The sequence below is a fragment of the Cetorhinus maximus genome, chromosome 13 (genome assembly GCF_964194155.1).
Source record: "Cetorhinus maximus chromosome 13, sCetMax3.hap1.1, whole genome shotgun sequence".
Classification (NCBI taxonomy): Eukaryota; Metazoa; Chordata; class Chondrichthyes; order Lamniformes; family Cetorhinidae; genus Cetorhinus; species Cetorhinus maximus.
Genome location: NC_135891.1, coordinates 73,538,078 through 73,554,112, shown reverse-complemented (window position 1 = coordinate 73,554,112; position 16,035 = coordinate 73,538,078). Strand labels below are relative to the sequence as shown.

At 49.6% G+C, this 16,035-nt stretch overlaps 1 protein-coding gene across 1 annotated transcript in view; it reads right to left on the bottom strand.

Annotated features, from left to right (window-relative positions):
• The window catches only part of LOC144689209 (hematopoietic SH2 domain-containing protein-like), a 105,774-nt gene that overhangs the window by 5,968 nt on the left and 83,771 nt on the right, over nucleotides 1-16,035 (bottom strand). Inside the window, exon 5 of the mRNA XM_078556321.1 lies at nucleotides 5,262-5,642. Coding sequence (XP_078412447.1) covers nucleotides 5,262-5,642 — 381 coding nt within the window. The remainder of the gene's footprint in view (nucleotides 1-5,261; nucleotides 5,643-16,035) is intronic.

Below are 16,035 nucleotides of genomic sequence, written 5' to 3'. Positions count from 1 at the left end.
ACTTGAAAGCACAACCTTCTGACCCAGGGGGTCCAAGTGACACTTGAGTTTGTTTATTTGTTTAAAGTGAACTGGAGTTACAAGTTGTGAGTCTGGGTTTGTTTATTTGGGTGGTGTTGGTTGAATTGTGTTACTGGCTTTGGGACAGCTCTGGGTGGCGTTTATTGCATCAACTTTACTGTGAAGTGCAATTAGTTTTAGTGCCTGAGGTTAGGGTAGATTTGTCATTCTCACTGGAATTAGGGTAAGGGACTGGACCTGGTTTGCTGTGTTAGCTTTGACTGGCTGTTTTTGGTGGTTGAGGATTGGGCTTAAACTGAGTTTTCTGTGCATAGTCATCAAGCCCACAGAGCTGGAAACATGGACAGCTGGTGACTTAATTAGGCAGGATGCAAAATGTTGCTCTCCTGATGGCGGGTTGTTGAGATGTTGTGATAAAATGAGCAGTGTGTCTGCAGCATGTCGAACATTATGCCGCTTGTGACAGATTTGTACTTTAATACATTTGTATGTCATGAATATTCATTAACATGAAACAGTTTTCAATAAAGTCCTACCTTGAAGATAAAGTCAGCAGGGCATGAGAATCTCATGGCCCCCTGCTCACAATTGTTTAAAGGTGGCAAACACCAGCCAGCTTTGTGCAGTTGTGTGTAAAGTCAGTGCTTTTCCTCATTAAATTCTAGGGTACAAGAGAGGGGAGCAGGAGGATGGCAGCTTGCAGGAGGCTCAGGACAGGCACAGGTAAGTCAGTGGTGAGGGGGGTGGTTGTGGCGTGAGGTTGGGGGCATGGAGGAGTGAAGTGGGAAGGGCCTGGAGTCCTGGGTGCGGTGGGGACAGTCAGTTAAGGTAAGAAAATGAGGGGCCTAAATGGTGGTGTCAGTACTGTCTAAATGTGTGTCCATCTCAGGTTGTTAGCTGGCAGAGTCCTTTCAGGACTTTGAGTTCACCTCCAACATTTCAATTACCCCCACTGGGGGTGATCTTGGACCATGTCCTTTACAATGCAGAGAAGGAAGGGCCAGCTGAGCCTGCGAGTTCAGCCATGTCCCACAGAGCGGCCAGTACAACACTGGGCACTAACGTGAACATTCAATAAAGAGTGAACAAAAAAAACACAACTTTGTTTCATCCACAATAAAGGAAATGTCCCTAACTCCCCGTAACCATCAATGTGTGCCAACCGTGAGGCACGCCAATATTTAACTCTCTGACTCAGCTAGTCTCAACAAATGATGATGATGCACTCATGAATAAAGTGATATGAATGAAATGTGAATGATCCACAAGTGAAATTTAATTTTGAAAAACCTGTGCTACTTCTGTGCTCTCAGATCTTATGTAAATGGTAATGGAGTTGGGCAGGAACATTGTGACCATGATACAGAGCTTTCCTGTTTGACCAGGAGGCTCTTTAAAAGGCCACCAGTAGATGCAGCATTGTCACCTGATGGCAGGTTTCACCTATGAAAAGCCTGTCCCACTGCTGAATTGAAAGTGTTTTGCATGCACATCACTGGCACTTAGAATTTTAATTATAACCACATGGGAAAGGGCAAGAGAAGAGAAAATGGAAGTGCTGCACAGTTCCGGTTATGACGCTGGGAATGACATGCTGTTCACAAAATCCTGACCTCAGAGTAATTTAATCAGAGGCCATTCAGCCCATCTACTCCATTTCGGCTCCCCATGGAGCAATCCAATCTTGGGGAGCAATCCCACTCCCCAACTTGATCCCTGTAGCCTGCAAGTTTATTTCATCCAAGTTTCCATCCAAATTCCTTTTGAAATCATTGATTGTATCTGCTTCCACCATCCTAGTGGACAGCAAGTTCCAGGAAATTTAAACATTTTACTCCATATTCCAAGATTCAAGTAATTTATATATATCAAAGAAAGCAGTGGTCCTAGCACTGACCTTTGGGAACACTACTGTCTGCCACACTACAGGCTGCAAAAACAATCATTATCATGATTCAAAAATAAAAATTGCTGGAAAAACTCAGCAGGTCTGACAGCATCTGTGGAGAGAAAGAAAAGATAGAGTTAATGTTTCGAGTCCATATGACTCTTCTTCAGAACTAAAGAGAAATAAAAATGTGGTGAAATATATACTGTTTAAAGGGAGTGGGACAGGTGAAGCTGGATAGAGGGCCAGTGATAGGTGGAGGAAAATGAGAGATTGCAAAAGAAGTCATAAACAAAAGGACAAAGGGGTGTTGATGGTGGTGATACTGGATAAAGGAGGTGCTAATGGTGACATTAAGAGTAGAAAGCAGGATGAGCCAGTGACAGATGGCCTTAGTGGGGGTGGGGTGGGGGGAGAGGACGGTATGGGAGAAAAGATCAAAATAGGCAAAAGGGTGGGGATAAAACAATGAATGGAAATAAATTTTAAAATAAAAATAATGGAAATAGGTGGGAAAAAAATATATTAGAAAATTTAAAAATAAATATTTGGAAAAAGGGGATCAAAATGGGGCGAGGATGGAGGAGAGAGTTCATGATCTTAAGTTGTTGAACTCAATATTAAGTCCGGAAGGCTGTAAAGTGCTGAGTCGGAAGTTGAGGTGCTGTTCCTCCAGTTTCCAGCTTCAGTGGAACATTGCAGCAAGCCAAGGACGGACATGTGGGCATGAGAGCAGGGTGATGTGTTGAAATGGCAAGCAACAGGGAAGTCTGGGTCATGCTTGCAGACAGACTGAAGGTGTTCCGCAAAGCAGTCACCCAGTATGTGTTTGGTCACTCCAATGTAGAGGAGACCGCATTGGGAGCAGTGAATGCAGTAGACTAAATTGAGGGAAGTGCAAGTGAAATGCTGCTTCACTTGAAAGGAGTGTTTGGGCCCTTGGACGGTGAGGAGGGGAGAAGTAAAGGGGCAGTTGTTGCACCTTCTGCAGTTGCTTGGGAAGGTGCCGTGGGAGGGGGTTGAGGTGTTGGGGGTGATGGAGGAGTGGACCAGGGTGTCCTGGCATGCATGATGCCACCACCAAACACACCTTCCCTTCACCCCTCCCTGTTTGCATTCTGTAGGGATTGTTCCCTCCGGGAAACCCTGGTCCACTCCTCCATCACCCCCACCACCTCAACCCCCTCCCACGGCACCTTCCCATGCAACTGCAGAAGGTGCAACACCTGCCCCTTTACTTACCCCCTCCTCACCGTCCAAGGGCCCAAACACTCCTTTCAGGTGAAGCAGCATTTCACTTGCACTTCCCTCAATTTAGTCTACTGCATCCGTTGTTCCCAATGCGGTTTCCTCTACATTGGAGAGACCAAACGCAGACTGGGTGACCGCTTTGCGGAACACCTTCGTTCTGTCTGCATGATCCAGACCTCCCTGTCACTTACCATTTCAACACTCCACCCTGCTCTCATGCCCACATGTCCGTCCTTGGCCAGCTGCAATGTTCCAGTGAAGCTCAACGCAAACTGGAGGAACAGCACCTCATCTTCCAATTAGGCACTTTACAGCCTTCCAGACTTAACATTGAGTTCAACAATTTCAGATCATGAACTCTCTCCTCCATCCTCACCCCTTTTTGATCCCCTTTTTCCAAATATTTATTTTTAAATTTTCTAATATATTTTTTTCCCAAGTATTTCCATTATTATTATTTTAAAATTTATTTCCATTCATTGTTTTATCCCCACCCTTTTGCCTATTTTGATCTTTTCTCCCACACTGTCCCCTCCCTCCACCCCACTCCCACTAGGGCCATCTTCCTGCTTTCTACTCTTAATGTCACCATTAGCACCTCCTTTAGCCAGCATCGGTACCATCAACACCCCTTCGACCTTTTGTTTATGACATCTTTTGCAATCTCTCCTGTGCCTCCACCTATCGCTTGCCCTCTATCCAGTTTCACCTGTCCCACCCCACCCTTAAACAGTTTATATTTCACCACATTCCTACTTCTCTTTAGTTCTGAAGAAGAGTCATACAGACTCGAAACGTTAACTGTCTTCCTCTCCGCAGATGCTGTCAGACCTGCTGAGTTTTTCCAGCTATTTTTGTTTTTGTTTCAGATTCCCAGCATCGGCAGGATTTTGCTTTCATGCTATTATCATGACTCGCTGTTTTCTGCCCTTAAGCCAATTATTAGCCAAGCTGACACTAACCCTCCTATTCCATGAGCTTCAATTTTGTTAGCCAGCCTTTTATGTGTTACCCTATCAAACATTTCCTTAAAATCCATATAGACAACATCCACCATATTGCCTTCATCAACCTTCTCTGCTACTTTGACAAAATATTCAGTTGGTTTAGTTAGGCACAATCGGCCTTTTACAAATCTGTGCTGGATCTCTGCAATGAACTCGAACCTCTTCAAGTGCCAATTGACATTTTTCCCTGGCTGTGGATTCCAAAACTTGGTAATATTGGGGTTAGGTCTGTTTGGAACTGTGTGCTTCAGAGGATAGAGTTCAATTTGTTTTGATGGAATAAATTACATTTCATCAGGGTCATGTTTTTGGATTTTTGTCTATTTTCCCAAGGAGGGATTGAGGTTCATTATGATATTGAACCATTTTGGATAAGACTGAAGCAAACCCAGTGGATTTGGAACTTGACTCAATGGGATTTGAATATTATTGGGTTTGATAGGATAGGAAACTGCCCTTCAGACATTTTGAAGTCTGCAATGCAGAAAGGAGGAATGCTCCTCAATGATTTGCCTCTGTCTGTAATGGGAAGAAAGAGAAAATGCTGTAACAAGTGCTGGAACTAGGAGGTACATTTTCTTTACCCTGAATAAACCCTCATTCCCTCGGTTCATAGCTCAGGAAAAAGGATGTAGATTTTTTTCCCCACCCACTTTGGTCTGATCCCAGAATTCCTGAGAACTCTTCACAAAAGGAGATTTTTTTGCGATTCCCCATATTAAACAGGCAGGGAGATGAGGTGCCAGAGGGAATTAGAGACCCTGAACTCTCACGGGTGCCTGTAAATCTGACAGTGAAGGTCTTGTTGCTGGGCACTCTGCTCAGACAGATGAGCTGAGGGGCTGCAGGAAGCAAGTTGTACATTGACCTGAAGGTAAATCATCTTGTTTAGAATCTGCAGTCAATTTTCAGGCCCAGGGAACCTCGTGCCAATATTATCCAACAGGAGGTTCTTGAGCTCTTTGGGCAAAGTCAGTCCTCTCAACAGCCCCTGTACCCAGTGCAAACCCCAGGGGAGGTAATTGCTCCAGACATCCAGCTATCCAATCCAAAATGGGAGCTGAACAGGAAAATAAAATTCAAACAGCACTTACTCCTGCAGTGGGTGGCTGCTCCATAGATATTGCTGTTGGCTGATTTCTTAACGATGGGTAGAGTCTTTTCACAGGCGCTTGATCTAGCAGCTTGGGAGGCTCATCAATCATTGCCTTGGTCTCTGACATCAGTTTCAAGTAGGTGACTCCTCGACATGGAAGAGGAAGGGGCACATTGTTACTGTCTCCTTTCGGTGGTATAGGAGGGCCACTGGCTGCTTCTTTTGGCTGATTCGGAGTCCCATGGTGGCAAACAGATTTCGGGTTCGCTGGAAAGGAGATCCCAGCAGAGGAACCTGAACAAGCAGTTGGTGAGTTCCGATTCTTTCCCATGGGAACAAAAATACCCAATTCTTCATAATCAACATCTCTGTGACTCACCTGTGAAAGATAAGATTGTAATCGTGGGGAGGAGGAACTGCCAATCATTCAGCAAAATCTACACTTCAGACCAGAGATTCTCAAACCTTCTTCTTTTTGAGAGCTCCCTCCCAAAACATTAAAAATTCCACAGATCCTTGTACCACGGCACAGCGATTTAAGACTGACTCCTGTCACATGGTAAAACTGCAGCAAATTTCACATAGCAAGATCCAACAATGGAACATCAAGTGGATCAACAGGCCTGACATGCACACTAGCTCCAGTCTCACTTCCACACATAAAAAGGCCAGTGTTCACAGTTACCCAGACCATATCACTGGGAGTCAGGCCCAGGACAGCAATATCTAGCTGGGAGAGGGAAGTTTGATAAGCTGTCTTTGCCATTAGTGGCTCTGTGAACAGCATGGTCAAGCAGCAGGCGCGAACATTTACTGACATTGATTAATTCACACTGTGTGTGACCCTGTCACTGTATCAGTGTGACACTGTGTGTGACACTGTCACTGTATCAGTGTGACACTGTGTGTGACCCTGTCACTGTATCAGTGTGACACTGTGTGTGACCCTGTCACTGTATCAGTGTGACACTGTGTGTGACACTGTCACTGTATCAGTGTGACACTGTCACTGTATCAGAGTGACACTGTCACTGTATCAGTGTGACACTGTGTGTGACCCTGTCACTGTATCAGTGTGACACTGTGTGTGACCCTGTCACTGTATCAGTGTGACACTGTCACTGTATCAGTGTGACACTGTGTGTGACCCTGTCACTGTATCAGTGTGACCATGACACTGTATCAGTGTGACACTGTCACTGTATCAGTGTGACACTGTGTGTGACCCTGTCACTGTATCAGTGTGACCCTGTCACTGTATCAGTGTGACACTGTGTGTGACCCTGTCACTGTATCAGTGTGACAGACACGGTATCAGTGTGACCCTGTCACTATATCAGTGTGACACTGTCACTGTATCAGTGTGACACTGTCACTGTATCAGTGTGACACTGAGTGTGACCCTGTTACTGTAGCAGTGTGACACTGTGTGTGACCCTGTGACTGTATCAGTGTGACACTGTCACTGTATCAGTGTGACACTGTGTGTGACCCTGTCACTGTATCAGTGTGACACTGACACTGTATCAGTGTGACACTGTCACTGTATCAGTGTGACACTGTGTGTGACCCTGTCACTGTATCAGTGTGACCCTGTCACTGTATCAGTGTGACACTGTATGTGACCCTGTCACTGTGTCAGTGTGACACTGACACTGTATCAGTGTGACCCTGTGACTGTATCAGTGTGACACTGTGTGTGACCCTGTGACTGTATCAGTGTGACACTGTGTGTGACCCTGTCACTGTATCAGTGTAACACTGTGTGTGACCCTGTCACTGAATCAGTGTGACAGTGTGTGTGACCCTGTCACTGTATCAGTGCGACCTCGTTACTGTATCAGTGTGACACTGTATGCGCGTGTGACCCCATCACTGTATCAGTGTGGCACTGTGTGTGACCTTGTCACTGTATCAGTGTGGCATTGTGTGTGACCCTGTCACTGTATCAGCGTGACACTGTGTGACACTGTCACTGTATCAGTGTGACACTCTGTGTGCGTGTGACCACGTCACTGTATCAGCGTGACACTGTGCACGTGTGATCCCGTCACTGGATCAATGTGACACTGGGTGCGTGTGTGACCCATCACTGTATCAGCGAGATAGTGTGTGTGTGTGTGTGTGTGTGTGTGTGACCCCATCACTGTATCAGCGTGACACTGCGTGTGACCCTGTCACTGTATCAGTGTGACACTGTGTGCGTGTGTGACCCTGTCACTGTATCAGTGTGACACTGTGTGCGTATGTGACCCCATTATTGTGTCAGCGTGACACTGTGTGTGACCCTGTCACTGTATCAGTGTGACACTGTGTGCGCGTGTGACCCTGTCACTGTATCAGTGTGACACTGTGTGCGTGTGTGACCCCATCTCTGTATCAGTGTGACACTGTGTGTGACCCTGTCACTGTATCAGTGTGACACTGTGTGCGCGTGTGACCCTGTCACTGTATCAGTGTGACACTGTGTGCGTGTGTGACCCCATCACTGTATCAGCGAGATAGTGTGTGTGTGTGTGTGTGTGTGTGTGTGTGTGTGTGTGTGACCCCATCACTGTATCAGCGTGACACTGCGTGTGACCCTGTCACTGTATCAGTGTGACACTGTGTGCGTGTGTGACCCTGTCACTGTATCAGTGTGACACTGTGTGCGTATGTGACCCCATTATTGTGTCAGCGTGACACTGTGTGTGACCCTGTCACTGTATCAGTGTGACACTGTGTGCGCGTGTGACCCTGTCACTGTATCAGTGTGACACTGTGTGCGTGTGTGACCCCATCTCTGTATCAGTGTGACACTGTGTGTGCGTGTGGCCCTGTCACTGTATCATGTGTGACACTGCGTGCGTGTGTAACCCTGTCACTGTGTCAGTGTGACACTGCGTGGGCGTGTGACCAAGTCACTGTGTCAGTGTGACACTGTGTGCGCGTGTGGCCCCGTCACTGTGTCAGTGTGTCACTGTGTGTGCGTGTGCCCCCATCACTGTATCAGTGTGACACTGTGTGCACGTGTGACCCTGTCACTGCATCAGCATAACACTGTGTGCACGTGTGGCCCCGTCAGTGTATCAGTGTGACACTGTGTGCGTGTGTGACCCTGTCACTGTGTCAGTGTGACACTGCGTGTGCGTGTGATCCTGTCACTGTATCAGTGTGACACTGTGTGCGTGTGTGACCCCATCACTGTATCAGTGTGACACTGTGTGTGACCCTGTCACTGTATCAACGTGACACTGTGCGCGCGTGTGTCACTGTATCAGTGTGACACTGTGTGCGTGTGTGACCGCAGCAATGTATCAGCGTGACACTGTGTGTGCCTCTGTCACTGAATCAGTGTGACACTGTGCGCATGTGTGACCCTGTCACTGTATCAGTGTGACACTGTGTGTGCGTGTGACCCTGTCATTGTATCAGTGTGACACTGTGTGCATGTGTGACCCCATCACTGTATCAGTGTGACACTGTGTGCGCGTGTGACCCAGTCACTGTGTCAGTGTGGCACTGTGTGCGCGTGTGGCCCTGTCACTGTATCAGCGTGACACTGTGTGCGCGTGTGACCCTGTCACTGTGTAAGTGTGACACTGTGTGCATGTGTGACCCTGTCACTGCATCAGCGTTACACTGTGCACGCGTGTGGCCCCATCACTATATCAGTGTGACACTGTGTGTGCGTGTGATCCTGTCACAGTATCAGTGTGACACTGTGTACACGTGTGACCCCCATCACTGTATCAGTGTGACACCGTGTGTGCGTGTGACCCTGTCACTGTATCAGCGTGACATTGTGTGCGTGTGTGACTCCATCACTGTATCAGCGTGACACTGTGTGTGATCCTGTCACTGTATCAGCGTGACACTGTGTGCGTGTGACCCCATCACTGAATCAGTGAGAAACTGTGTGGGCGTGTGACCCTCAATGCATCAGTGTGACGCCGTGTGCGTGCGTGACTCTGTAACTGTATCAGCGTGACACTATGTGCGTGTGTGACCCTGTCATGTGCGCTGGTGTCCCCGTCACTGTATCAGTGTGACACTGTGTGGGCGTGTGACCCTGTCACTGAATCAGTGAGAAACTGTGTGTGACCCCAGCACTGTATCAGTGTGACACTGTGTGCACGTATGGCCCCGTCACTGTATTAGTGTGACAGTGTGTGTGCGTGTGATCCAGTCACTGTATCAGTGTGACACTGTGTGTGACACTGTCACTGTATCAGTGTGACACTGTGTGCATGTGTGACCCCATCACTGTATCAGTGTGACATTGTGTGCGCGTGTGATCCTGTCACTGTATCAGCGTGACACTGCGTGGGCGTGTGACCCTGTCACTATGTCAGTGTGACGCCGTGTGCGCGTGTGACCCTGTAACTGTATCAGTGAGAAACTGTGTGTGACCCCAGCACTGCGTCAGTGTGACGCCGTGTGCGTGCGTTACCCCATCTCTGTATCAGTGTGACACTGTGTGCGCGTGTGGCCCTGTCACTGTATCATGTGTGACACTGCGTGCGCGTGTGACCCTGTCACTGTGTCAGTGTGACACTGCGTGGGCGTGACCCATTCATTGTGTCAGTGTGACACTGTGTACGCGTGTCGCCCCGTCACTGTATCAGCGTGACACTGTGTGCGCGTGTGACCCTGTCACTGTGTCAGTGTGACACTGTTTGTGCGTGTGACCCTGTCAGAGTATCAGTGTGACACTGTGTGCGAGTGTGACCCCCATCACTGTATCAGTGTGACACTGTGTGCACGTGTGGCCCCGTCAGTGTATCAGCGTGACACTGCATGGGCGTGTGACCCTGTCACTATGTCAGTGTGACCCTGTAACTGTATCAGAGTGACACTGTGTGCGCGTGTGACCCTGTCACTGTGTCAGTGTGACACTGTGTGCATGTGTGGCCCCGTCAGTGTATCAGCGTGACACTGCGTGTGCGTGTGATCCTGTCACTGTATCAGTGTGACACTGTGTGTGACCCTGTCACTGTATCAGCGTGACACCGTGTGCGTGTGTGACCCTGTCACAGTGTCAGTGTGACAGTGTGTGCGTGTGACCCTGTCATTGTATCAGTGTGACACTGTGTGCGTGTGTGACCCCATCACTGTATCAGTGTGACACTGTGATCGCGTGTTACCGTGTCACTGTATCAGCGTGACACTGTGCGTGTGTGACCCCATCACTGTATCAGTGTGACACTGTGTGTGACCCTGTCACTGTATCAGTGTGACACTGTGTGCGTGTGTGACCCCATCAATGTATCAGCGTGACACTGTGTGCATGTGTGACCCTGTCACTGCATCAGCGTGACACTGTGTGCGCGTGTGGCCCCGTCACTGTATCAGTGTGAAACTGTGTGCGCGTGTGACCCTGTCACAGTGTCAGTGTGACACTGTGTGTGGGTGTGATCCTGTCACTGTATCAGTGTGACACTGTGTGCGTGCGTGACCCCATCACTGTATCAGTGTGACACTGTGTGTGACACTGTCACCATATCAGTGTGACACTCTGTGCATGTGTGACTCTGTCACTGTATCAGTGTAACACTGTGTGCATGTGACCCTGTCATTGTATCAGTGTGACACTGTGTGCATGTGTGACCCCATCACTGTATCAGTGTGACACTGTGTGGGCGTGTGACTCTGTCACTGTATCAGCGTGACACTGTGTGCGTGTGTGACCCCAACACTGTATCAGTGTGACACTGTGTGCGTGTGTGGCCCTGTCACTGTATCAGTGTGACACTGTGTGCGCGTGTGACCCTGTCACTGTGTCAGTGTGACACTGTGTGTGCATGTTATCCAGTCACTGTATCAGTGTGACACTGTGTGCGTGTGTGACCCCATCACTGTATCAGTGTGACACTGTGTGTGACACTGTCACCGTGTCAGTGTGACACTGTGTGCATGTGTGACTCTGTCACTGTATCAGTGTGACACTGTGAGCGCGTGTGGCCCCGTCACTGTATCATGTGTGACACTGCATGCACGTGTGACCCTATCACGGTGTCAGTGTGACACTGCGTGGGCGTGTGACCCTGTCACTGTGTCAGTGTGACGCCGTGTGCGAGTGTGACGCCGTGTGCGTGCGTGACCCCGTCACTTTATCAGAGTGACACTGTGTGGGCGTGTGACCCTGTCACTGAATCAGTGAGAAACTGTGTGTGACCCCAGCACTGTATCAATGTGACGCCGTGGGCGTGCGTGACCCTGTAACTGTATCAGCGTGACATTGTGTGCATGTGGGACCCCATCACTGCATCAGCGTAACACTGTATGCGCGCGTGACCCCGCCACTGTATCAGTGTGACACTGTGTGCCCGTGTGACCCTTCACTGTATCAGCGAGATACTGTGTGTGTGTGACCCCATCACAGTATCAGTGTGACACTGTGTGTGCGTGTGTGACCCCATCACTGTAACAGTGTGATGCCATGTGCGTGTGTGACCCTGTAACTGTATCAGTGAGACACGGTGTACGCGTTTGACCCTGTCACTGTATCAGCATCACACTGTGTGCGCGTGTGACCCTGTCACTGTGTCAGTGAGAAACTGTGTGAGACCCCGGAACTGTATCAGTGTGACGCCGTGTGTGTGACCCTGTCAATGTATCAGCGTGACACTGTGTGCGTGTGTGCCCAATCACTATATCAGTGTGACACCGTGTGCGCTGGTGTCCCCGTCACTGTATCAGCGTGACACTGTGTGCGTGTGTGACCCTGTCACCGAATCAGCATGACACTATTTTTGACCCTGTCACTGTGTCAGTGTGACAGTGTGTGACCCTGTCACTATATCAGTGTGACAGTGTGTGCGTGTGTGGCCCCATCACTGTATCAGCAAGATACTGTGAGCGCATGTGACCCCATCACTGTATCAGCGTGACACTGTGTGTGACCCTGTCACTGTATCAGTGTGACACTGTGTGTGCGTGTGACCCTGTCAAGGTATCAGTGTGAAACTGTGTGCGCGTGTGACCTTGTCACAGTGTGACACTGTGTGCGCCTGTGATCCTGTCACTGTATCAGCGTGACACTGTGTGTGCGTGTGGCCCCGACACTGTATCATGTGTGACACTGCGTGCGCGTGTGACCCTGTCACTGTGTCAGTGTGACACTGTGTGTGCGTGTGATCCTGTCACAGTATCAGTGTGACACTGTGTGCGAGTGTGACCCCATCACAGTATCAGTGTGACACTGTGTGTGCGTGTGATCCTGTCACTGTATCAGTGTGACACTGTGTGGGCGTGTGACCCCGTCACTGAATCAGTGAGAAACTGTGTGAGACCCCGGAACTGTATCAGTGTGACGCCGTGTGTGTGACCCTGTCAATGTATCAGCGTGACACTGTGTGCGCGTGTGACCCTGTCACTATATCAGCGTGACACTGTGTGCGCTGGTGTCCCCGTCACTGTATCAGTGTGACACAGTGTGCATGTGGGACCCCATCACTGCATCAGCGTGACACTGTGTGCGTGTGTGACCCTGTCACCGAATCAGCATGACACTATATTTGACCCTGTCACTGTGTCAGTGTGACAGTGTGTGACCCTGTCACTGTATCAGTGTGACAGTGTGTGCGTGTGTGGCCCCATCACTGTATCAGCAAGATACTGTGAGCGCATGTGACCCCATAACTGTATCAGCGTGACACTGTGTGTGACCCTGTCACTGTATCAGTGTGACACTGTGCGCGTGTGTGACCCTGTCACTGTATCAGTATGACACTGTGTGTGCGTGTGACCCTGTCAATGTATCAGTGTGAAACTGTGTGCACGTGTGACCCTGTCACAGTGTGACACTGTGTGCGCCTGTGATCCTGTCACTGTATCAGCGTGACACTGTGTGTGCGTGTGGCCCCGACACTGTATCATGTGTGACATTGCGTGCGCGTGTGACCCTGTCACTGTGTCAGTGTGACACTGTGTGTGCGTGTGATCCTGTCACAGTATCAGTGTGACACTGTGTGCGAGTGTGACCCCATCACAGTATCAGTGTGACACTGTGTGCATGTGTGACCCTGTCACTGTGTCAGTGTGACACTGTGTGTGCGTGTGATCCTGTCACTGTATCAGTGTGACACTATGTGCGCGTGTGACCCTGTCACCGTGTCAGTGTGACACTGCGTGTGCGTGTAATCCTGTCACTGTATCAGTGTAACACTGTGTGCGTGTGTGACCCCATCACTGTATCAGTGTAACACTTTGTGTGACCCTGTCACTGTATCAGCGTGACACTGTGCACGTGTGTGACCCTGTCACTGTATCAGCGTGACACTGTGTGCGTGTGTGACCGCATCAATGTATCAGCGTGACAGTGTGTGCGACTCTGTCACTGTATCAGTGTGACACCGTGCGCGTGTGTGACCCTGTCACTGTATCAGTGTGACACTGTGTGTGCGTATGAACCTGTCATTGTATCAGTGTGACACTGTGTGGGCGTGTGACCCTATCACTGAATCAGTGAGAAACTGTGTGTGACCCCAGCACTGTATCAATGTGACGCCGTGTGCGTGCGTGACCCTGTAATTGTATCAGCGTGACACTATGTGCGCGTGTGATCCTGTCACTGCATCAGCGTGACACTGTGTGCGCGTGTGGCCCCATCACTGTATCAGTGTGACACTGTGTGCGCGTGTGATCCTGTCACTGCATCAGCGTGACACTGTGTGCGCGTGTGGCCCCGTCACTGTATCAGTGTGACACTGTGTGTGCATGTTATCCAGTCATTGTATCAGTGTGACACTGTGTGCGTGTGTTGCCCTGTCACTGTATCAGTGTGACACTGTGTGCGCGTGTGACCCTGTCACTGTGTCAGTGTGACACTGTGTGTGCATGTTATCCAGTCACTGTATCAGTGTGACACTGTGTGCGTGTGTGACCCCATCACTGTATCAGTGTGACACTGTGTGCATGTGCGACTCTGTCACTGTATCAGTGTGACACTGTGAGCGCGTGTGGCCCCGTCACTGTATCATGTGTGACACTGCATGCGCGTGTGACCCTGTCACGGTGTCAGTGTGACACTGCGTGGGCGTGTGAACCTGTCACTGTGTCAGTGTGACGCCGTGTGCGTGCGTGACCCTGTAACTGTATCAGCGTGACACTATGTGCACGTGTGACCCTGTCACTATATCAGCGTGACACCGTTAGCGCTGGTGTCCCCGTCACTTTATCAGAGTGACACTGTGTGGGCGTGTGACCCTGTCACTGAATCAGTGAGAAACTGTGTGAGACCCCAGCACCGTATCAATGTGACGCCGTGTGCGTGCGTGACCCTGTCACTGTATCAGCGTGACACTGTGTGCATGTGGGACCCCATCACTGCATCAGCGTAACACTGTGTGCACGTGTGACCCCGTCACTGGATCAACGTGACACTGTATGCGCGCGTGACCCTGCCACTGTATCAGTGTGACACTGTGTGCCCGTGTGACCCTTCACTGTATCAGCGAGATACTGTGTGAGTGTGTGACCCCATCACAGTATCAGTGTGACACTGTGTGTGCGTGTGTGACCCCATCACTGTAACAGTGTGATGCCGTGTGCGTGTGTGACCCTGTAACTGTATCAGTGAGACACGGTGTACGCGTTTGACCCTGTCACTGTATGAGCATCACACTGTGTGCGCGTGTGACCCTGTCACTGTGTCAGTGTGACACTGTGTGGGCGTGTGACCCCGTCACTGAATCAGTGAGAAACTGTGTGTGACCCCAGCACTGTATCAATGTGACGCCGTGTGCGTGCGTGACCCTGTAACTGTATCAGCGTGACGCTATGTGCGCGTCTGACACTGTCACTGTATCAGCGTGACACTGTGTGCGTGTGTGACCCTGTCACTGTATCAGTGTGACACTGTGTGCGTGTGTGCCCAATCACTATATCAGCGTGACACTGTGTGCATGTGGGACCCCATCACTGCGTCAGCATGACACTATATTTGACCCTGTCACTGTGTTAGTGTGACAGTGTGTGACCCTGTCACTGTATCAGTGTGACAGTGTGTGCATGTGTGCCCAATCACTATATCAGTGTGACACTGTGTGTGCTGGTGTCCCCGTCACTATATCAGTGTGACACTGTGTGCACGTGTGACCCTGTCACTATATCAGCGTGACACTGTGTGTGACCCTGTCACTGTATCAGTGTGACACTGTGTGCGTGTGTGACCCCATCACTCTATCAATGTGACACTGTGTGCACGTGTGACCCTGTCACAGTATCAGTGTGAAACTGTGTGTGTTTGTGGCCCCATCAATGTATCAGCGTGACACTCTGTGCGCGTGAGACCCCGTCACTGTATCAGTGTTACAGTGTGCGAGACACTGTCACTGTATCTGTGTGTGTGTGTGTGCACCCTGTTGTTGCATCAGTGTGACTGTTAGAGTGACCCTGCCACTGCATCAATGTGACAGTTCCTGTGTGTGAGACCCTGTCACTGTATCACTTTGGCAGTTAATGTGACCCTGTCGATGTATCAGTGTCACAGTTAATGTGACCCTGTCACTGTATGAGTGTCACATTTAGTGTGACTCTGTCACTGTATCAGTGTGACAGTTAATGTGACCCCGTCACTGCATAAGCGTGACAGTTAATGTGATCCTATAACTGTACTGGTGTCACAGTTAGTGTGATCCTGTCACTGTATCAGGTTGATAGTTAGTGTGACCCTGTCACTGCATAAGCATGACAGTTAGTGTGACCCTATAACTGTTCCGGTGTCACAGTTAGTGTGACCCTGTCAGTGTCTCTGTGTGTGTGACTGTGAGTGTGTGTGTATGCGACTG